The sequence below is a fragment of the Tyto alba genome, unplaced genomic scaffold (genome assembly GCF_018691265.1).
Source record: "Tyto alba isolate M040663 unplaced genomic scaffold, T.alba_DEE_v4.0 Super-Scaffold_7, whole genome shotgun sequence".
NCBI lineage: Eukaryota > Metazoa > Chordata > Aves > Strigiformes > Tytonidae > Tyto > Tyto alba.
The window spans coordinates 28,218,479-28,241,593 of NW_024881328.1; the positions used below are offsets into that span (position 1 = coordinate 28,218,479).

The 23,115-nt window shown below is 44.1% G+C and overlaps 1 protein-coding gene across 2 annotated transcripts; it reads right to left on the bottom strand.

Moving 5' to 3' along the window:
* Window positions 1-436: 436 nt before the first annotated feature.
* On the bottom strand, window positions 437-9,697 carry SGO2 (shugoshin 2). Of its 2 annotated transcripts, XM_033010937.2 has the most exons (9): window positions 8,869-9,697; window positions 8,631-8,774; window positions 7,550-7,725; window positions 7,237-7,299; window positions 6,534-6,628; window positions 5,481-5,749; window positions 2,923-4,884; window positions 1,615-1,741; window positions 437-762 (listed from the first exon to the last, which is right to left on the bottom strand). In XM_033010937.2, exons 2-9 carry the CDS (start codon window positions 8,770-8,772, stop codon window positions 597-599), a joined length of 3,000 nt encoding a protein of 999 aa, XP_032866828.2. In that variant the 5' UTR covers window positions 8,773-8,774; window positions 8,869-9,697; the 3' UTR covers window positions 437-596. The 2 variants fall into 2 exon arrangements, with proteins under 2 accessions (XP_032866828.2, XP_032866829.2); XM_033010938.2 differs by lacking the exons at window positions 7,550-7,725; window positions 8,869-9,697 and having other exon boundaries at window positions 8,631-8,771.
* Window positions 9,698-23,115: the final 13,418 nt, after the last annotated feature.

Genomic DNA, 23,115 nt, shown 5'->3' on the forward strand with positions numbered 1-23,115 from the left:
GAAACAATCATCAGGAACATCTGGAGATCCACGTTCCTGCCTGGCTTCTGACCTCAGTAGTTCAAATTACTGTGCCAGTCAGGCAAGTCATACTACAACCCTAACTGTGACTTCCCCATGGACTGCTCTACCTGTACAGAAGCCACCTTTCACGGGAGGTAATGCTAGGTAGTATATCAGCATGCTTGCTGGCAAAGCCTGGGCTGCTGCAACCCTTTCACACCCTTTCAGCAGTCCTTGTAGGCATCTGCCATGCCAGATCAGGCCTCCAAGGTGTACTCGCCCCTGGCTTGCATAGGGCCAGGAGAGAACTAGCAGAGCCAGCTAGCTGGCTGTAGTACCACAAGCACTTGTGCACAAAGACTTTGCAGACAAGCACCCCAGCATCTAAAGGTGGAGGAAGACAGGGCAGGGAATAAATGTCATGAAGCTTTTACACTGTCCACATAGCAGACTTTATTTCAAAACTAAAATAAAAAATAAGCTATGCAAAACATCAGAGATATTCTAGCAAAAATGGACAAGCTCCTAGGAGCTTGGAGGCTGCCTGTTCCACCACTATTTTACTTCTGGCTCCATGACTCTTCCCGTAGTTATTAGCTTGCCTGCTGTGGCACAGCACATCCTTTGTGAAGCCATTCTTTGTCCTCTTTGATCTTCTTTGTCATTTCCTTGGCTTTGGCAGTTCTCTTCTTTTTGACTTTGTAGACAGGGGAGTTGAGGAACTCCATGCTTGTAAATGGGTCACCCTGCCTCAGTTTCCTGCGGAACCAAAAGGATTAGACTGAACTATCAAGTTATTTCTTGAACACATGTATGACACCAGTCTTTAAAGTTTCTGATTTTACTGAAACACTTCCACTATAAGATGACTAAGTGATACAGTTTGTTCCTTGTCCAGTACAGGAACAGCTGTACCAGTAGAGTACCTTCTGACCCAAGTCCTCACAGAAAGTTCAAATTGTGACACTTTTCAGGAAAAAACCCACAGTATTACTCAGTAGCATAACAACAAAATAATCATTTTAGGAGTTATATGGTTCTGTACAGTAGCCATTGGATGTACTGAATTTATAGTTTCTTAGGGATAAGATGCAGCTACTTGTTTAGGTATTCATATCTGCCAGAAAAAGTGAATATAGATAGAGCCTGCTCACAGGGTAGAACCCTCCTCAAAACCTAGCACCTTCACTGAAACCCGATTAAAATGGAGTGTTACTCAGTTGTTATCTAAAACTATAGATATCACAGAAAGGCAGCAAGTGAAATCAGGGCTTTCACATACCTGTCTTTATTTAGCCTGGATTTTATCCTCACGCTAATCCCTCATTAGCACTGGAATACCACAGATGCAGTTTGCTACGAGATGTGCTTATTTCAGTGAGGAAAATAACATCTTTGGTAGTGTGTTATCAGAAACCTGCACATGCATCTGTCTAATGCAGAATTTTGGCTTAACCACACTGTGGCATGAGGGTCACAGAAACACAAAGGGTAAGAGTAACTTAAAGACAAAGTGGCAGAGGGTCCAGCCCTGGAGAGTGAGCATACAAGAGCAGAGCAGGGAGTGGCAGCATGGGAACAGTCACGGGAAGGAATAATTTAAAGCCCAACCTGTTGAGTTTTGGCTCTGCATAGCAGGCTGGGTCCCGTCTCCGCCTCGATAAGCGCCGTGGCCCTTCTTCCGAGCTGGAGGAAACCACAGTCCCGGCATTGGTCAAGTCCTGTAGTGGCCTGATCTCTGCAAAGGGAGATATTCACACGAGTTGATCAAAGTGTTTCCAAATAATTTCCAGATATCCCAAGAAATACAGCTGCCAAATAGAGAACGGCTGCATTACTAGGTTTCTCTGAACACTGCACAATCCTGAATCCAATCATGTTCCCTCTAAACTCAGGAGACCATTTTTGTCCAAAAATCCCAGACCTGCTCCTCAAAAGTCAGCTCATGAATCGAATTAGGTTCCTCACTATAAAAATACAGGTCACTAATACTGTTAGCATGATTGGGCCCTGGTGTAGTACAAAAATGACACAAAAATGGTAGTTGATACTTAATGCCCAGGAGCTTACAGCCTGGAGGAGGAAGCAAGATTATGGCATTCAAACAACCTACAAGACTTCCATCAAGACACAGGACCCCACCACTGTTCACTGCAGCCTTCAAAGGGAAGTCAGCCAAGAGGGAGAGGGCAGGAGAACAAACTTCCTCTCTATAAAGTAAAGCCCACTCTGGCTATAACAGGCTTGTTTGTCAACAGCTTCAGGAAGGAAAAACCCCACAAAACAACTCTCTTTACAGAGTATCCAATAACAGCAAGCTCCCACAAAGGCTCACATTAACTACTGTATTACCAGCCAAGGGACGATACACCCTTCAAACCCTTTTAAAAACAAACCAAAAAAATACAACCAAAAGAATTTAGGCAGCTGCTGATGAATTTCCAGTGAAGATACAACCTAGAGTTATAGTCTGAAACCTTGCATCATTAACCATTCTGGACCAAAAACCTGACATCTTCCATCATATTCTGTGCCCCAATAACACTGACTGTAGTAGGCAGGGTCAGCATCAAATTATATCTTTCAAGTGCTTGAGTAATTGATTTTCTAAATTGAGAGGCATGTCCCATAGATAGTAAGAGTGATAAAACAAGACTCGCAGCACACGTTCCTAGTCTTTTCCCAATATCCACACATGGACAAGTAACGAGAAATTCTTATAGGAATGCTGATAAACTATACGCAAATGTAGCCACAAAAATGACTGGCCAGCACAAGTGGAAGCATAAATGGTGTGCTGGACACTGATCTTTAACTCTGAAAAAAGAGAAGAGAGGAAGAAAAATAAAAGCATTTGCTGCATGGATTTTTGGCACTCATCTCCAAACACAGGTCCCTTCCCCCAGCCCTACCACCTACCAGGTTCCCGTGAAGGTGAGTTCCAAGAACTTGACTCAACCTGGTTTCTTTCCCCAGGTATTTCCTCTGCAGTCTTTTCTTTAAATATCAGGGAGCCTTCTGGCCAAACAGGGGATTTCTCTGGCGTTCTGTTGTCCTCAGTACTTAAGCTCTTGGAAACTGATACATCTGTAAGCCTGGAGCTGACAGGCGAAGCTCCAGAACAGGTCACAGAGGAGGATTCAGGACTGTGTGAAAGGTCCATAAGATTATTTGTAAGTGATATCTCAGCTATCTGCTCCAGGAAGGCATTGGGGTCAGACAGCAGATCTGTAAGGCAAGGTGGCTTCCCTGTCAGGACAGTTTGCTTGGATGCAAGTTCTGCTGAACTTCGAATGAGCACCTTGGCACCATCACTTTGTCTGGCCAGGGAATCAGTCTCTGGAGGTCTAGAGGTGTTTCTCTTCTTCTGAGTCTTCGGTTTGGGATAGGCCTCTTTTTCTGAAGCATTCATGTTGTTGTCAACTTCAGCTTGCCTCTTTTCTTGAAGGCCCCCTATCTGTTTTTTATTGCTCTGAGCAGCTACAATCCTCTGAATTCTGGGGATTTTGCTAGCTTTTCTCCCAGGAGTAGACCTGAGAGGTATAATTTCACCCCCTTCAAAATCTGTCTGGAGACAATCAGAGTTTCCCACAAGATCCAAATGACTGACAATGTAAGTTTTCCTGCTACATTTAAGATTACCTGGTGAGTCCTTTGCGCTCTCCTTAGTTACTGCTTGGACATCTATACATGGCCCAAAAACATCAACTTCATTTCTCTGATCACTACAACTGCTTTTCCTGACTGTTGTCATCTGGCTTGTCTGGCTTCTTTTAGACTGTTTTTCAGCTTTCGCATCTGGTATTTTCACACTGTTAGGCAGATTCTCCTCCTCAGAGTCATCTCTTTGCCTAATTACTCTAGTTTTTTTGTTGGTTTTCTGTCTGATGCTCTTTGCGCTCACACTTGAGTCGTCTTGCAAAGAACAGGCACTCGAGGTCTCTTTCCTCAAGAAGAGTGAATTTCGTAGACTGCAATCATCCGTGGGAATGTCATGACTTGAGAAGGTATAAACGGGGCTTTTTGACAAGCTCTCCATACTTTGGCTCTCAAAGATAGCTTCCTTCTTAACCTCTTCCAGTAACTCACCACTTCCAAGACTGTGCAGCTGTGCTGGCTTTACCACATATGTTTTTCTGTGATCTTGGACTTCATCAGGAGAGCAGGAATGTTTCTCCGCACCATAGCCTCTGTTCTTCCTGTTGAAAACCTTCACACAAGCCTTCTGCCTCTTCTCAGAAACTTCAGACTCACTGGAACATGTTGCAACTTTTGGCTGAAGACGCTTCTTCACATTTTGAGCACTCTCTTCACCTTGAGGTATGTCAGGACTACTTTCTGCATCATTTTTAATTGCATTTGTTTTATTTTTTCCTGTGCTTGCTTTCTTAACAGTTGTTTTGTTGCAAGTTTTACAGTTACCTTTGCTTTTAGCCTTTACAGGAAAAAACTCAGGGACATGGCTATAGCTGGGGTCTGTTTCAATACCATACCCAGTTTCTTTAGCCTGTGGCTGATCACAGAAAATCTCTTTACCCAAAGATTTTCTATCAGGAATAACAGTGGTTTGAGTAGGTGAAACCAGGGAGATGGGAGATTCCAGCTGTGGCTGTGTGTTGCTCTTGCTGGAGCCACTGCTGTGCTTTGTCATACTCCACTGAGCTGCCTGAGTGGAACTGACACATGGGAAGGTACCCACAGCAGAAGATGGAGTGCTTGTTGCAAACAGGGTGGAACGCTTTCTCCTCTGAGTAACATGCCCTTGTGAGAGACGATCAAAGAGATGCTTTGCCATTTCATTGCCTTCATATGAAAGAGGATGACTTTCCCAGGCACGCGCTGGCAAATTGTTGTGATTTTGTTGGGCAGCACACAAGGCCTCTGTTGGAAAGACAAAATTAATTCCTAAGACTGAAAAATGCAGTAAGCAAGTGCCAGCTTTCCCCATATCATTAAAAGCCATGCTCCACACACTGCCACAAATCCACAAAGTCTCTGCAGGGACTCCCCAGACTTACTGTGTAACAGAATTGCTCAGCTAGCTCCCCTCAGAACAGAAAGGCAGCCCAGTGCAAGATCCCTTAAGCAGCCCTAACATTTAAGAATGCTCATGATCTGCATGAGTTATTATTTATATGGCAATTCCACGAGGAACAGAAGATATGCATCTAGTGAGATTCTGCACCTTCAGACTTTTCTGAAAATCTAACATAAACTCAGTGACCATTACTCAGAAAGCCTGAGTGACCTTGAGCTATTGCAAACAAACATGCCAAATATCTGAACCAAGACATTCCATTCTGGGATATATGTCATTCTAGCAATATCAGTGTCACTGAAACATGCAGTTCTAACAGTCTTTAGGAGCTGCTGGAGTGACGGTTAGGAGCTAACGGAGCTATGGCACTGCACTCATTCATTTATGAACACAGACATGCAAAGTCATACTGGAAGAGCAAGAGAAGGTACAAATTTACCTCCAAAGATGCAAGAATCAAGAAAAGCCTCTTGTGCTTCCATTGCTTCAGTTGCCTTCTTCCCATTCTCTTCCTGGTAGCACTGAGACTTCTCAGCAGACTGTGGTTGCAAAGTGTCTTTGGAGGCAACAGGCACAATTTCCAGGGACTGATTAGAAGCAGGTCTCCGAAGAGCGACCGAGGATGTCTGTACTGTTGTGGAGCACCTATCTTGCTGTCCTGCATCACATAGCTTGGAAACAGGCACCCTCATTGGCATCCCTACAGCCCTGGTGAGAAGGAATAACAGCAATGGAGCACGTTCCATACTTGTAACAGGCCCCAGAATCCAGCCTTCACCTCCATCAAGAGTTGCTGAAATACATTTTTGAAGGCTTCAAGTAGTGAAGAACACACACTGCCCAGCCAGGATAGATTTCCCATTTCGTAAGGAAAGCACGCTGCTGTGGACACAGAGCAGGATAAAAAATACACTGAGGCAACAAGGAAGTAAGGCCTTCCAGTGCACGGGTTGTGACCACAGGTTCATCTCGCTGTGGATCACCGACACAGCTGCTTGGAGGTATGTATGTGAGCAGCTCCAAAGGCTCCCCTGTGTTGAAAGGGGTGACAAGATGGAGGAGAAACAGAACTTCAAATGTATTTTAAGTGATACTAGTCTGATCTTCTGTCCAAAACACAAGTTTACATCATACAGGCAGATGACTCTTAAGCATTTATATGTAACAAACATCAAAGCAGCCAGCTATAGCACTCACTCACTCTAGGAATTCTTGCAGTGTTCATCAGCTGCAAAGGAAAAACTACCCAAAAGCAATGCATTTTGAAACAAAGAAGGGAGAAGGACCAGTTTATGCATAGACCTGGCATTAGAACAAATAAGAGAAGGAGTGACAGCAGAAAGACAAAGAATAAAGGAAAACATCAAGCAATGGTGGTTTGGAGATCTCTCATGTAAAACAGACAACTGGGCACACATGTAAAACACAAGAGAAAGTTTAGCATATAGAAATTCAGTATGAGCTTGGTGGTATCTGACATTTCAAGGCCTACCTCACAAGCTGACCATCTGCAATATCATCGGCCCAGCTATCTTCAGTCATGCTGACAATCTGGTCATTGGACAAGGATGCAAAACTTGTATGGAACTGGAAAGCAGAGAAATAGAAGGGTGGTTTAAAGCTCTTGCAATGTCCTGTGCAGCCTCCTATACAGAAACAGCAGCTCAGTTTCACCCTGGAAAGTATGTCAAATATTGCCAGTGACACTGTCTCATTTAAAATTGCACAAATTATGGAATAAATTGCAGTAGAGTCAGATTCTATCTCCACAGGCTTAAGGATGATGTTAAACTACTTCAGACAATATGAGACTAGGGAGCAGGAATACTTTCCCATCCACCCATGAGACAGGACATATGGAAAATGTCCTATTCCCTATCCCAAGTTGCCACGGCAACACTTAAAAAAATAAATTGAAAAGAAGTCACAACCTGTCATAGCAGAGGAGCCTCTGACCATCACAGCTAATGACCCAGAGGAAGGCAGTTTAAAACCGTAGCCTTTCCTATAGAAGAAGTTACCCTGGAAATCATTAACACCAAGCTAAAATGGAGATGCAGCCAACACAGTTCAAGCAAGCAAAGAAAAAGAGCTGATGCATCAAACACTAAAGTGAGCAGGCAACACAAAGCAAAAGACAGCAACAGACACAGCCCCCTTCCCAGAGCAGTGTGCTCGCATTTCCCAAGATTTACCTCAGACAGCCGGGCCATCTTAACTGCAGCCATAAGGTTTTCAAATTCTTTAAAGGTGTTATTCTATGTTGAGGTAATAGAGAGAGATATAGAGACATTAATCAAAAGACCTATTCCAACAACGATGCTGGTGGCCAAAGCAAGGCATGTTCTGGAAAGAATACATCTTTGAAGAAAGAATGAGCAAATCAATGATGATATTTTTCATATGCAGTATGGACAATCGGTGACAGCTCATGCCTCTCAGGGTTGGTACTTTGCATACTTTGACCATCTCCCCTCCCCATGCCAGCCACACTGTTAAATGCCATACCAGGAAAGAGAGCTTGTGCCGCAGCATAGCATTCTGGAAGTGGCACTGCTCCACCTCCTTCTGTAAGATGGTTTTCTCTTGAGTAAGCCGCTGTGCATTGGCTTTTTCTGCATTGAGGGCGAGGGCCAGTGCTTTATTGTTGTGCTTTAGGGAGACTTTAATAGTGGAGGAGTTGTCTGTAAGGGATAGAGAAATATCTCACAGAATCAGCATCCAAGGTCTCATCCATACCTCTTCCCAGAATAGCCTCCCTCAGGCTCAGATCTCTACAACTCAATAGTCCCCACACAAAATCAACAGTGTAATTCCTTCCAGCAACAGAAGCCCCCAGAGAACAGCAGGAAAACCTTTCCATAATAACCTGCATCGCTTCAGACAGACACCCTCTTCATCCTCAGTGGGTCATGCTCAGTCTGCAAGCTACTGCTTCAATTCTTAATGAATGATGGTGTGGTTCAGATGCTGAGTTTAAAAACATACACTTCTAACTTTGAAGAAGTCACCTATTGCCATCTCCATCCAAAGAGGGAGAAACCCCTACTTTCTTCTGTAGTAGCCCTTGAGCAGATTTAGATCTTTGTTTCCCCATTTCAAAACAAATAAATAAAAGGAACAGAAATATCTGACTTTTTCAAGGTAGTCCAAATTATCTCATGCACTATCACTGCATTATAAACATATAAACACCCCATATAAACAAATCACAGTTGGGCTAGCTTCTGCACTGGATTGCATATACGCTAAAATACTTTCCACACCTCTTATTTTTGCTCTTTGGAACCTGAAGACTCGGTTACCCAGACACAGCTGTCTAACACCATCTGAGATGATGCTGAGCAGACTGTGACAACCCCAGCTGCTGCTCCAAAGTTCTGGGTTAAACCTGCCTGTCACAAATACATCAGACACCTTTGGTCACCTCAAGTGGCACTGAATTCACTAGAAACCCACAGAGAAGCAGCTGTTAAATATAAGCACTGGGTAAGAGACTGCCCCCCATCACCACAGCCATGGCCAAAGACAGTTATGAACTGACGCAGCTGCCAGCCTCTGTACACGCTGCAAGGCAAAATACACTCACTAATGATTTTCGTTTTGATTTTTGACGCAAGCGAGGCATTCAACTTCGCAGTCCTCAAGACACCCTTTTTCTTCTCCCGCATCCGCTCTCTTACATCACTCAGGCTGAGGAAGGATGTTTCAGAAGCCTCCCGAGCTGCCATAGCTGGAAAGAGCAACACCGAGCAGGGTTAGTACCCACGCCCATCCCGTCGGCAAGTACCTACCGGCCAAAACTTACCTCTCCCCGAGGAACGTACCTGCGGCCTCGCCCACCGCGGGCCGGCACGGCCCCTCGGCGCTCCTGGGCAGCGGGCGGACCCCCCCCGCCTCCCTGCGTGCGGGGTGGCAGCCTCCGGCGCAAGGGGGACCGCGGGCGGCTGCCACCCACCGCGGGCGGAGAAGCGGGGAAAGGAGGAAAGAAAGCCCTACCCGCCGGGGAACTTTCGAATGCAACCAGGATGGCGGGCAGCCCGCCCCCTCGCCTCGCCCCGCCCCGCGAGATGGCGGCGAACGGAAGGGTGGTGTCTCTGTGCCCGCTATTCCGCCGCGGGGAGGAGTGGGCGCGATTTGCGGCGCATAAATTCTCCATCCCCCAGTGCCGGCTGGGGTGGGGAACGTGGATTCCCCCGTCCCTCGGGGCGTGTGCGGAGAGCCTGCGGCCCCCGCGCTCTCAGTCAGGCTGCGCCGCCATTTTGCGCCACCGCGTCGGGCCGAGTCGCGCCGCTGCCGCTGAGAGGTAGCTGCCCGCCCTCACGGGGAAGGGCTAGGAATGCCGCCTTCTCAGCTGTCGCGGCTCCATCGCCCTTCTCGGCTGGAAGCGCCTAACTCTGAGGCCGTGCTTGTGAGCGCTGATGCCGCCATCTTGCCCCGGAGGCGCCGCAGAAAAGCCCGAGGGCTGTTCTGAAGGACAAATCTCGCTCAAAAGTTAGGGTTTGTTCGTCCGCAGAATTCGGCACCTGGCTTACAGCTTTCACCTGAGAAAAGGTGGCATTTTGCAGCCTATTAAAACGTGGGGTGTTTTTTTTTCAATTAATTTACGCTTCAGTCCAAGTGAATGCATTGCTTTCTAGACACCTTTGAATCCATCCTCAAAAAGTTGGCATTGCATGTGCTGTTGAGACGATGTTAAACTTTTTAAGGGAATTAAACATGCTAGGAGAAAGCCAAATAGCAATTTACAGTGGAGGTGCAGAGGGAATTTGCAATACAAACAAGGCTGATAAAAATGCTTCTAGGTGCTGCCATAAACATGATGAGCATTAAATAATGTGAATTACTAAAGATATTTATTCCTTTCAACTTAAGTAGTGGATTGACAAAACAGCCTCTGTAACAGCTCTAAAAATTGGACCTGCAGTGGATAATGATAGTGCAGACACACAGATCTGCCTGTTGCTTTATTTCTTGCTCTGGAGAACCTGTGACTGGCATTAAACATGCTATGGTGTGGGGGAAAGACTTAAGTATCCTTCTCTAATACGTATTCTGTGCTCCATGCATGACAAATTCCAGTTTGAGGGGCCTAAACTTGCTCTCACTAAGTTTATTAAGCACATTAGTCAGCAAATTAAATTAACAGTGGGCAGCTTAAAAACAGAGACCTTTTCCCAATCAGCCCTATTTAAACAGTGGAAATCTTTGCCAGGTGATACTGCAGATGTCAATTACTCAGGTTTCAAAAAGTGATTGGACAAGTCTGTCGAAGTAAAAAACAACTAAGGGCTATTAATTGCCAAGACAACACTTCTTGCTTAAGAAGGTCCTGAGCTGCAAATCAGTGGAGAATGGGGAAACACACTGAGAAAGTTTGATGCCTACTGGTGTGGCTCTTCTGTTTCTTCCTCAGGCATCCACTAGTGCCTGAATATTTTTTTTTTTTCTCCACAGGAAGAGCACAAACACAGGGCCACCCTCCACTGCCCCCCCACACACTGCCCCCACCTTGCACCTGCCTAGGCACATGCTTAAAGCGCAGGCTTTGGAAAGAGAGCAGTGAAATGAAATAAGGAAAAGAAAGCACAGCACAAATTCAGTAAATACCAAGTAGGCTTTTTCCTGGAAAACATCTGTCTCATGAGAATACATTTGCTTTTATGTTTTTTTAGGCCATCACAAATAGAGGCAACATTATAATCGTGTCTCATAAACCCATTCCTATTGTTTATTAGATGATCAGTTAATAACATAAGTACATTCCCAAGGAGAGGAATGGCTCATTCCATTCAGAACTAAGGCCTGCAAACCTTCCTAATCGACAAAATCCAATAGCGTCTCCCTGACTTGTTAAACATCATGATGCATTGGCTACCATCAGTAATCCTGTGCAAGATGTACCCTGCATCCGTTGGAAGGACAACATAAAGACTTAGTAAATTGTGTTGGGATTTCTTGGCTGTTAGAATTTCTCCTAATACTGTAACTGAAAATACAACTCTGATGAAATAACAAGTAGCAGGATCCTTGCTATATTCCATAAGCACTGCAAATGGAACCCCAGATGGGTTCTTTGGAGGTATCACATCTAGTTTTTCATCATGCCATGCGATGGAATGCTGGAACAGTGGAAGCTGATAGTTTCTTTCACAAGCAATTAGATCCACCAGAAAACCCAGTGAATAGTCTCTGCCTCCCTTGTTAGCATGTCTTGTATGTTTCCATCTAGCCACTCAGCAGTGAAAGTCAATGCCTAGAAGTGTAAAAGGATCATTTAGCTTGAAACTGATAACACAACCTGAAGGTGCAGGTTTAACCTCTTCTCTGTGTTGTTTGGATTTTTTTCTTTTAATTTCTCTCAGATCAGCAGCATTGTTTCTAAGCAACAGGAGAAAGCTGCAGTCCTCTGTGAAGCCATAGCCTAATTTCCCTGACACACAAACTGGGTGGCAGAGGCATGAAAGGAACAGCAACATCAAGAGGGAATTCCTCCTCATAGGTACCTGAAGTCAGAGAGGCTCCATACCCAGATCCTGAGGCCTATTCCAAGAGCTGACAAAGGTAGTGCAAGATTTCTTGTGTACACGTGAGAGAGAGAATAGGGAGACAATATCCAGTAGCACAGAGAGTTTACTAGGTATGTTATTAACTTGTGTATTATGGAACAGAGGAGTGAAGCATGCACTTTGATACTACAACAAATAGCGGTCTGGGTGCTGGCTTCTCTCTTTGCTATGTTCTGTCAGGGCAGCTGTTACCTCACCTCTTCCAGCCTGTCCTCTTTCCGGTCCATCCCCTCTTTGTACCACATAGATCTGATTAATACACACACAGTGGGGAGGGCAAGCCATATGCTAAGAAACTCAGAAGCGGCAGCAGGTCAGTAGATTGTGTTATATGAGAGAATATACATCACTGTGGTGGGAGTGCAAGCAACCTGCAAGCTGATACTCAAGACTGATGCTCATCTTAAGTGGGATCATTCTGTCCATTTCCTATTACCAAACTTCTTACCCTCACTTTCAGTACTGTGCATGTTGTCTTCTCTTTCTTGACTAGATTTTTCTTAGTTTCTAATGTAATCCCATCTGGGAAATGGTTTTGTCCAGATTTTTGTAGGGGATCTCCACATGTTCCATACTCTTTCTCTGTGATTCAGATTTGCTCACTGACAGAGATACTTGGTAGGATGTGCTTTTCTCTCTCCTAGAGCCCACTGAGCTTATGTTACAGTGACAGCTAGAGTATGGAAAGAAAACGCCTGAAGAGAGAGATTGGAAAAGTCCTGTAAGTAGTAACTGCCTTCATTGCATTTGAGATGGACTTGTCTTCATTGCAAAGGGTTGTACAACCTAGCTGGATGACAACTGTAAAACCTTAGTCTTCTCTTGCTGGAAAGTATGAACAGACTTTCTTTGAGGCGCTCTTCATTTTCTTAGATGCAGACTGTAGTGTGAGACCTGACTCAGAACTTGCTGTGTGTTGGCGGGAGTGACCAGGGAGGTGCACAGTTCCTCCCTTGCCGTGTGGCCAGTGTGGCTGCTGTCTGTAAGGGATCTCCTAGTTCATGCAGCAGTGTCTCATGCTCTTTGATGCAGGAGCGACCAGCAGACAACTCCTAGGGGATGTAAGCAGTGTCGCCTCTATTCCATACAAGCTTGTGCCCATCTTTCCTAGGACTGCTTGCATGAATCAGTAGTACTTAGTCTGAGGAAATACTACAGAATCAGGCCTCCCCTGAATGAGAAGAACAAGCACCAGTGAAGCATTTCTTTCAGTCTCTTGGCCAAACAGTGAAATCTTTCTGTGTGTCCCCAGACTTTACATACTTGATTAATATTTGCACTTCTTCCTGTATTTTAGAGCCTTTGGGGAAGGCAGCTGTGTGGTTTGAGGGAAGCTAAGATTAGCAGTGATGCAGAAAACTAACAGCTTTTCTACTTTGGAGGTGTCTCTGAGAAATTCTGCATCAGATTTCTAGCCCTGAATCCTAACAAAGTTAGCCCCAGTCTTGCACTTGCTTTAGAGTCATCTATTGCATTTCTTATCTACTGTATTGCTTAGAACCGGTTGTAATTTGGAGTTATTTTCTTGCTTTAAGGGAAGATTATGTTGGTATCAGACTACAAGAAAATGAATTTGATCCATGAGGACAAAGGCAGCCCACCTTTCTAGACGACATGGTAATCACCAGGCTTCTTACTTCCTGTCCTCTTTAACTGCAGGGCTGCTGAGAAATCTGAAGGATGGCTGTTTGGCCCAGCTAAATAACCTGTTCCTACAATGATCAATAAAACCCCATCACTGAAATGAATATCTAAAGAGAGATTTGCTGTGAATATAATTCAGGTGTAATGTATCCAAGATAATTCAAGTTTTTGATGATTCTTCAGCAAGACAAAGCTCATCCACAGAGGACATTTGATAAAGTTCAAATCAACTAAACAAAGGGAATTCTCACAAACTAAAGCTGTCTGTACATAACAAAACATCTTTTGGCTAAGCTGAGAAAGTCTTCCTGGGTGTGTTTAAAACCCCTCAAACCTCCGCAAGTGTCTTACAACTGCTAAGGTACCCAGTCTAGCTGAGACAATACTGTGCCCCAGCTCATGTTTCCCTGCATTTCTCTGATCTTTCTGTCATCCCTCAGCCAAGCAATTACAGTAAAACAAAACACATAAGGTTCTTCTGTCTTTCTAGGTCCATTACAACTTGGCCTTCAGTGTTACTTTGCTGTGACTAAGTGACTTGGATGCTCAGACTGCACAGACAAGACAGAAAATGTGAGTACTACAAAGCTAAGGCCCTGCTATTGCAGTGCATTACACCAGTGTGAAAACGGAGTAAAAGCACCAGTAAATCAAGCCCAGGACTACTTTTTGCATTTATAACACCAGGCTAATAATCTTCTTGTTCAAAGCACCATACGTGAATTTTGCAGCTCACAACCAATACACGTATACTAACTGAATTGAGAGAGAAACTATGATATTATCTTCATACACAGGAATATTAATGGTAAGATGGCAAGAAAGATAGCAGTATCTTTTGCTTTACGGCACCTGTCTAGAAACACACCCTGGATGTCTTTGTTCATTGAAAGCCCAGTATACAGACAGTGCAAATATTAAAATCCCATCTCATTTTTATCAGATAGCCATTAAGTTTTGCTCAGCCTTAGAAAATAAAATAGGCAGTTTCAGTATGTGGTCCTATGTGTGTGTATAGGTAACATCTTGTCTCACCCAAGTGCAAAATGGTGAGCAAGTTTCAGAATTAGATCTTTACTAGCAGCATGAAACATGAAGCAATACTAGGAGTTCACATGGAAGCTGTTTCAGAGATCAAAGGAAAGTGATATAAGCAGGATTTCATACATTCACTTTAAAGAATACTACTTCTGAGAGCTGAACCTCTCTCTTTACCTGTCTTCACAGAACAGCATTCCCATTGAAGAAATCTTCAAGATTTATAGCATGAGGCCCTCACAACACACTGGCAGAGCTCTGCAAATGTGAGTGCTTTGCTGTTTTTTCAGCATCTCTGATAGGAGTCTGAGTGAAAATCTCTCTTACCTGTAGTAGCCTGGTCCATCCTGTAGTGCTTTGGGCTGGCATTCTGGGAATGCAATCCACTCATGGATTATTCCTCTTCTCGCTTAGAATAATCACTCTTAAATTATTCCCTTCTCACATCTGCCATTACAGTTGAGAACCTTGTGGGTGGCTTTTCAGCATCGTAACGAAATGTAAAGCCTCCATGTGCAGTTGTAGTTATCCATGGGGTACTTCATTCCTGCTGCTAGTCTTGAGGGTGTGTATCAAAGCTGCAGAGTGCAGTACATTTCTTAATTGCTTGCAGATCATATTGTGTGAGGGTCTATTATCATAGCTACTGTTTATTCCAGCTCTCAAAGGTTGAGGATATGTGGGTGATAGCTGGCAACATCCTACAATAAACTTTCATGTACCTCCTTGTTACAGCAGAATATAAGCTTTCAGATAGCATTCAAGACCACAGGCTAAGTACAACAGTGCAAATTTTATCTGAAGTTAGTGCTTTCCTTTGGAATTGTCACCTGACTGCCAAAGATTTACTTTGTCTGTGCCCAGTCTTCTTCCCCAGTCTACTCAGGTTTCAAAACAGAAATCAGGAGGCAGTACCTAGACCTTTGCTAGCTCCTGGCCTCTGCACTGCTTGGCCTCGTGGAGGAACCAAAGTTCCTTTGCTGGGCAGTATACTCTGTAAGCATTTGTATAAACAAGTAAAACTCTCTGCACAGCCCACCTTTTTGCTACAGTTTTTCTGCCCTGCTATTTTGTATGGAACCTGCAGATCCTTCATGGTCTCCTTGACTCATTCCCTTGTAAACTGATAAATCTTCCAGCTAAGAAAGTGTGCTGTAGATTTGAGGTAAGGCATTTATCAGAGGAACCAAAGATGTGAATTTGGCTAGAGACCTCCAGCCCTGCAAGACAGAATTCCTTCCATACCTCCATGGTTTTTTTTGGTAAACTATTGTATACTGCTTAGCAGAGTGTGCCAACACTGCAGGTCTAAATCTGGAGTCATGTTTAGGCAGGTTCTTACAATCAGTGCTATGTTTACAGAGGCCAACTCTCAGTGAGGCACTCTGACTCTTACATGACACTGTTTAAGGAGATTCAGTATCTACATCCTAGGAATCCTTCCTGGATCCCAGTAAAGCATCAGAGATGGCACCTATCAGAGAGCCTTAAATCGTCCCTTTATTGCAGTGTGAAAAAGAGGAGAATAAGAAAGCAGTGCTAAGCCAATTTTTACCTGCAGTCCATTACAGTCCTGCAGAAGGTGGACACACAGATTAAACAGAACAAACCAGCAACTCTATGACTGCAAAGTCATCTGTGTTACCTGTGCACATGCAGGGAAAAGATGCTCTAAAGTCTGGAAGAACCCGTGCTAAATCATACAATAGTAACAGAAAGTTTACACAAGGTTTTACAATTCAATTATTGCAGAATTAAGAGATAACATTACCCTGATTTGCAGATTAGATTAGACTATCTGACTTTGGGCAAGTCATTTAATCTCTGTCCTCGTCAATCTGTGACACAGTCTAGGGGATCATTATGTGCAGTTAAAAACCCTCTAGAGAGAAGGAGGCTATGTTTCCTGGGGCACAGTGCTTTGACATGGCCTGCTGTCAGCCCATACATCAGAGTTGTTTGGGTCTAGTCAGCTCTCAAGACAGGCAGCAGAGTGGGTGCTTACTGCTTCCCTTGATCTGAAATTTCTAAGAGTGTATTTACGTAAGCAAAGGAATCCAATACTATTTAAGACCTTCCAGACAAGTCACATCCCTGCTCTTTGGGAATGAAACCTCCATGTGGAATGATCCATCTGGTCTTAGGGAGCTTGTAAGACCTGAGCAGTTTTAGATATCAGAACAACTTCTGCATCCCTAGTTCCAATACCTTTCTATTTATATTGGGCATAAATTGCAGGGTTTACTGCTTTCATGCAAGTTCACACATGGTTGCTGTGTTAGGTGTAAATGACAGAGTTCAGGCAGCAAGGGCCACGGTCATGACCTTTATGGGAGGAGACCATCAACTGCCCTGTGCCAGTCAACTCAGAAACCCATGTAAGCAGCCAGGCATGAGCTCAAACTTCAGCCAGAGGAGCACATGGCACCTCTGCTCAAACATACTTAAGGAAGAGCACCAGCTACCAGGGGAGGAAACATGAAGACACATGGAAGGAGATGTGCGTGGTGACTATTAAGAGAGACATGCTATTGGAAGGAGACATCCCCTCCATGCCATGGCCTGTAGGGGCAAAAGCACAGAAGAAAAGTAAGAATTGCAGAGGAATATCAGACAGAAACCATTCACACACGAGCCCAACCATCTTTGCTGCCCATCACCTCACAGAGGGAATTAGTACTGACTGAATGTAACCACGGAAGGACAAGAGAAATGGAGACTATGCAGGGGAGGAAAGGTGCTTTCTATATTTAACCTCTAGAATTTTTTCTCTTGATGCTTCCCTCATTACACCGCCACAGGGATCGGAAACCTCTAGCAGCATAGGGGCTACTTCTAAATTACATGCTCCCTCTTTTTAGTCTAAAAAGTCACTCATTGCATGCTAGAATATTTTAATTATGTGGTCCTGGGTTTAGTGGTTTATGAAGGCTTTTTATTAGCATGCCCATTCTGGTTTAAATGCCTGGCTGACCACAGACTTCATGGTTCCTTTCTGGCCTTCACACTGGCATGGGACTTTGCCAACCCAAGCAAACAAAGTGCTAGTGCATGGAAAGCACAAACACATAAAAGCTCTTTATCTTCAGTAGCTGACCTTTGGTGAGATGGTTGTGTTCTTCAAAGGGTAGAACCAGCTTATTTGGCTCTGTTGTACCTCTGCTGAAAAGTGTCCCCAGGATATAGAAACAGAAACTATATATTTGGTCCATGTAAAACTGGATACAGCAGACAAATGTAACTGAGCAACCAGATGGATATGGGGAAAAAAAAAAAAAAAAAAAAGCCTTCAGGAGACGAAAAAGAGCTACTTACTTCAGCTTTACTGATCAGATCTCATCTTGGCCCTGCAGAGATTTCACCATTTGAAACTCTTCATTCCTATTGTGGCCTGACACTAATAACTACACTTAGCCCCAGTCTTAAAGTGGTATCCCATTCCCAAACAATACTTAAAAGGCTTTCATCTTTGCTAGCATCACACACCTTGCAGAATCTACCCCACATTTTTGACATCTTCTGCCCTTCAGGTCTGAGAGAGTCCACCAAAGAAGAGGTACCAGTGACTCCTAGCTTTGGCCATAGCAATGGTAAGCTATTGGCCCTTTCTCCCAGCAGCCTACTGCTTAGACTGGTATGCTGTGAGCAATAAAGTGGAAGGAATCTCCCACTACATAAAGGCATAATGCATTTGGATCCTATAATTTCTGTGCCTTTAAAAAAATACATTACTTTTTAAACTCAAGTCGTTTTCCCCTTTCGCCCCATTAGTAATAGAAAACTAGCTCCAGCCTTCTCTCTTTGAACAGAGCAAAAAGCTGAACTCTTCACCTCCTCCTTATGGTGTGCCAGTGAGAGGCAAGAAAAGTCAGTCTAACTACTCACAACCATACTAAGATGTAACCCAGCTCCTGGGCTTTTGGCACAGTGCTTTACAGAGGAGCATTCCCACCAGTGTGCTCTAATTACCAGTGATGCGGAATGGGGAAGGAGGCTATGCAGGTCTGAGGAGGTACATCCTGCTTCACGAGGGCCTTGCCTGTGTTCAGAGCAAGTTTCTCTAGCAGCATATTTTTAGTCATATAAGTGTAATTGCCCTTTAAAAAATAGAGGAGGTATTATAATCTTTAATTTGTGACTCAAGTCACAAGAAAGTATTCTGTATGGTCCAGCTATTTAATTAAAAAGCATTTGTGCTGGAATATATAGATTTTATTTTCAGTATCATACACTTTATTGATGTTTCCCAAGCAACCATTGAAAGTGGCTGTGGAATTGTAAACAGACTATAATAGATAATTCACATGTAATTCAGAGTGTTTCTGGTGCACTTAATTTCTTATTTTTACCTGTCATGCTTAGCTGTAATATTAATAATGGACTGCCACCTGGTGTCCAGGAAGGGCTAGAGCTCACTCCAGCTCACAGTTACATGCCTTAGAACAGCCTTGGCCCTAACCTCCTAGTTGAATTTTCCCATGTCAAGAACTGGAAATGCCACTAGATGCCATATGGGGTCATTTCACAGCATGTTAATTCGAAGGAGGGATCTTCCCCTCTGCTCTTGGCATTAATGGGTGGATCAGCTCTCCCTCCTTTTGCTGTGGACATTACACTACGTATTTTTACTGTCATGCTTCTTATGGACAGGAATCCTTTTCTTTATGAATTTCCAACCCAGGATATTTTTAGAAACCTCCATTTTGAGTGCACACCATACACTGCAGAGGAGTAATGTTTTATTGGGAGTTTTCTAGCCACTCATGGTGTTTCCCATGGTGTGTGGGTTGTTTTTTTGTCTGTTGGTTTTGGGGTTTTTTTAGGGGGTGGGGAGATGGGGGGGGGTAGTGAAATAGTGGCTTTTTAGCTTTGATTTATACTTTGCCATTATGCAAGCAGAGACAAAGAAGAGAAGCAGTGTTTCTGTTCATCTCATGTTACTGTGCACTTGCCTAGATCCTGTCCCTAGCAGACTCAGGGATACTTCCTTAATGGTCATGAGGTAGCAAACTTGCAAAATTTTCTGAAGAAGAAGATAAGTCATTGTTATCAGGATCTTCAGTTTCTGTTTCAGTCAACAACACTGCTTAATTTTAATCATGGGCTTAAGATCATTTCCACTCTATGAGAAAGGAACAGAAATGCTTTGCTGAATTTGGAAACTATGGGTAATTCATTTTGCAAAGTCCCAATTAGTTTAAGATGTTAAATTTACTGTTTTCACTAACAGTAACTCTTGGAACACAGCTTATGCCTCCTTAAGAGTCTTAGACTCCAAGAGCTGGAATCCAGCCTATCTCAAAATTCAATTTCTGTGGCTCTCAGGTTTGGTTAGCTTCCCTCCTGACTCCTCCCTATTTCCAATCAAAGTAAAATGGTGGAGATTCCTGTTATCCCTCATCACTTTTGAAGCCTTGGCTTAGATCTCCTTGGAAATCAAGCACCAGCTTTACCAAGATAGTTAGGGAGCCTGAGTCACATCCTAGTGGGATTTAGGATCCAGAAGATTTCTCATTCTTGAGAAGGGACATAATGGTCACCATCCTGACTGCCCGCTGCTTCTCAGATTTTCCTACCCCATTGTCCAGACATTTCAGGAGCTGCCATGTGAACAGCTGAGCAGTGGCAGGCTGCCCTCCAGGATGTTATGACAGACCACAGTCCCCAGGATGCACCAAGTACATACAGGGCAATAAAAAGCAGTTGTTCAGCTACTGTGTGGACAACTGAAATGTCTGGGCGATGGGGATGAACGCTTTAAGAAGCTGGACAGGCCAAGCAGCCAGGACAAAAACTGCCAGCAAAGCTGTGCTCATTTATCCATCACAACTTCTGAAGCAGTTATCTTACTTTATGTTGACCACAAAAAAGTGTGCCCCACTCGGCTTGGCACATAGTTTCTATGGACACACCAGTCTATGAATTGTCCTTTCAGGACCACTGGACTCAACCTTACCAGCTCTCCCTGCATCTGTTTGCCATGCTGACTGCCCCTGAAGCTGCAGAGTACACCTGGAAGCAAAGTGAGCACATTTCACCCAAACTCTCACATGACCAGGGCAGAGGAACATGGGGCACCAGAACCTGGCCCAACAGAGCCGCTGAGTTACAGCCTGCTGAGCTTCCACAACTGCACATGGAAAGGATGGTGTAATCCTTGGTCTGTGCCAGTTCTCTTGCGGGGGGGGGAGGTACAGGCCTTTTCTCATTGTAGCCTAGAAATAGCACCTAGCTCAGGCTCCTGAAGTTCATGACAGTTGCAAAAGGAGCGTTTTTCTCAAGTTGAGGTAAACAATAAGATTACACATTTATAGTAGAATCAGCCTTCATGTCTGACAATCACTAGTTTGTTATTAAGCTTGGACTAATACAAGGGCTTTTGCAAATGTCTTATGCTACTGGCCAGTGAAAGAGACACACACCCACCACTTCCCTGCTTCTTCTTCAAGTGCAGGAAAAATTAGAGGAACTTCAGGAGCATTACAGAATTTGAAGCTAGGACCCTTTAGCTGCAACCACATATTGCAACTGATCCCATGCAGTAGGTCTGTAAAGCAGCCTGTTGGCACTTTGGTAAACCCAAGATGCTGTGAGGCTCTTTCTCCTTCCCAAGCCATCATGTACCAGACAGCAGCAGCATATCAAAAGACCAACCCTTGTTCAGCAAGGAGAGCTGAAAAGGACATCAAGCAGCAGGACTCACTTGCCAGAGGAAAGCAACAGGTTGACAAAGTAGGTCTGAAGAACTGAAAAGACAGGAAAACTGGTTTTGCAACACTACCACTGAATGTCACAGCCAGAGTGGCACCACAGGCCACCCAGAGCCCACAGACACTTTCTTGCCTGCCGGTGTCTGCACTCTTTAGCATGAGATGTTTCATAGTAGCACTAATTTATAACATAGTGTCAATCCTAAATTGGACTCTCACAGCAAGTGTATCATACCTTGTCAGGAGGTGTCACTCATGATCTGGAAAGTCAGCTCTGCTAATATTCAACATACACATGAAAGGCACTCTTCTGGCTAATACCCCTGCAAAGCACATTCACTACTATCACTTTTAGGTTAAAAAAAAAAACAGCTGAAGACTATTTTTTAAATAATTAACAAAAACCTGACTCCATAAAGAAACCAGTAACATCAGATTAGCCTAGCATGTATATGAATTAGGCTCTGCCTCTCTATTTGTCCATGATTTGCTAAAGCCTATTGTTTACTGCAGCTCCACTGAGCAGGAAAGCTAAGAAAACATTCCAGCAGTAGGGCTGGATTTGACCAAGTAAAGGGGCTCCCTCACAGCCCTGAGTTCAATGTGCATCACATGTCACACAGCAGGAGGGAAGCTGATCTGCCACGCAGTCCCCATCTCTCCTGATAGATTCAGCCCTGCATGCTGTGCTTGTGCTTATTAACATTTGCATCCTGCAGGGAGCTACTGAAGCAAAACAAGGAATCTCTCCAGAGAAGCCTGGAACAGATTCAAAAGCAAGGAATGCAAAGGAAGCAAAGACGTAACAAAGACCTAGACTTCATGTACCTCACTTAGCTGTAGGTGAGCTAACTAATGTCTTCTACCTTAGCTTTGGTAATACATTTGGGACTTATGTTTTGGGTTTGTTTGGTTTTTTTTTTTTTGGCTTTGTTTTCAAACCTTAGCAGTCATTCCTTTCTTCACACCCCTCATGTCTTGTATCCAAGACTCTGACCTTCCCTCCTTTTCCCTTAGCCACCTCTCTCCTGCTTCCCTGCCAGTATGCTGGGACCTTGCATTCTTCCAGTGCTTCCCTACTGCTTCTCAACCCACCATGCTATTTTTACAGAGCCAAAGAGAAGATGCAGCACTTCAGAGGCAGGGAGTACACACTTCCCCTTGTCCACATTGCTGTGCAACTCCCGCATATGATCCAGAGTGGGGCAGGAATGAGCTTCCCTGCACGTGACACGAGGGATGTGCCTCTTGGGATGATCCCATTTTCTTCAGCTCTTTAACCATCCTGCTGCTTTCTTTCTTCCTGAAAGGACTCAGTTGAAGAAAAAGTCTCTCCCTGCAGTGCCAGGGTAGTACTTAAGTCTAACTGTCTTCCATTCCCCATTTGTAGGTCTCTAATGGTTTGCCTCTGTTACATCCATGCTGTGCTGCCCAAGAACACTCCCCATTTCCTAGCTGGGCTGTCACAACCCTCCCTTCTTGTACTAAGCCTACCTTGGGATAAGAGTTGGGTGCATGTGGTTCTCCTTCCATATCCCTCTCTTCCTCTGGCTGGGAGCCTGGGTACATATCTTGGGGTGTTTCTATAGGACTCTTTCTACTTAATGCCATAGAAGTTTCAGGGCTTAATGGGGTAATAGAATTGTTCACTGTTGATGTTAGCGGTCGCAATCGCGAAAGAACTTATCTACACACAGCAGATAAGCAGGCACTTCTTTATTCCAGCGCTGGGGAACACAGGGGATAACTCTGCCAAAGACATGTTCATCGACAGGTACAAAGCACAACATATTTATACACTTTTTCAGCAGAGTCATAGTTACATAAGATCAATAAATTCATAATGTTTAAGTTGACCTTAATAATGATTGACTTTCCGCTACCTCATCTTATCTATATTCCTATTTTACAGAAATCATTGGTCATCTTTACTAATTGATTTAAATAGAATGGAGGGAGGGCAATGATTAGCATATTCATGTTATTTCCTGGAAATTATTATCATATGCAAATGTCCTTAATGCATGCGTGGTTATACTGGACGGGGGTCCTCTGGTGGTCGTCGATAGTCTTCATCACTGTGTCGGCTGATTGAACTCCATCCTTGCACATG

Coding starts and splice junctions, on each gene's coding strand:
- SGO2 (XM_033010937.2), bottom strand. CDS start 8,772: ATGGCAGCTCGGGAGGCTTCTGAAACATCCTTCCTCAGCCTGAGTGAT. Junction 6,629..7,236: donor AGATGGCCCGGCTGTCTGAG/GTAAATCTTGGG, acceptor TCTGCTTTCCAG/TTCCATACAAGTTTTGCATC. Junction 4,885..5,480: donor TGATTCTTGCATCTTTGGAG/GTAAATTTGTAC, acceptor TCTTTCCAACAG/AGGCCTTGTGTGCTGCCCAA.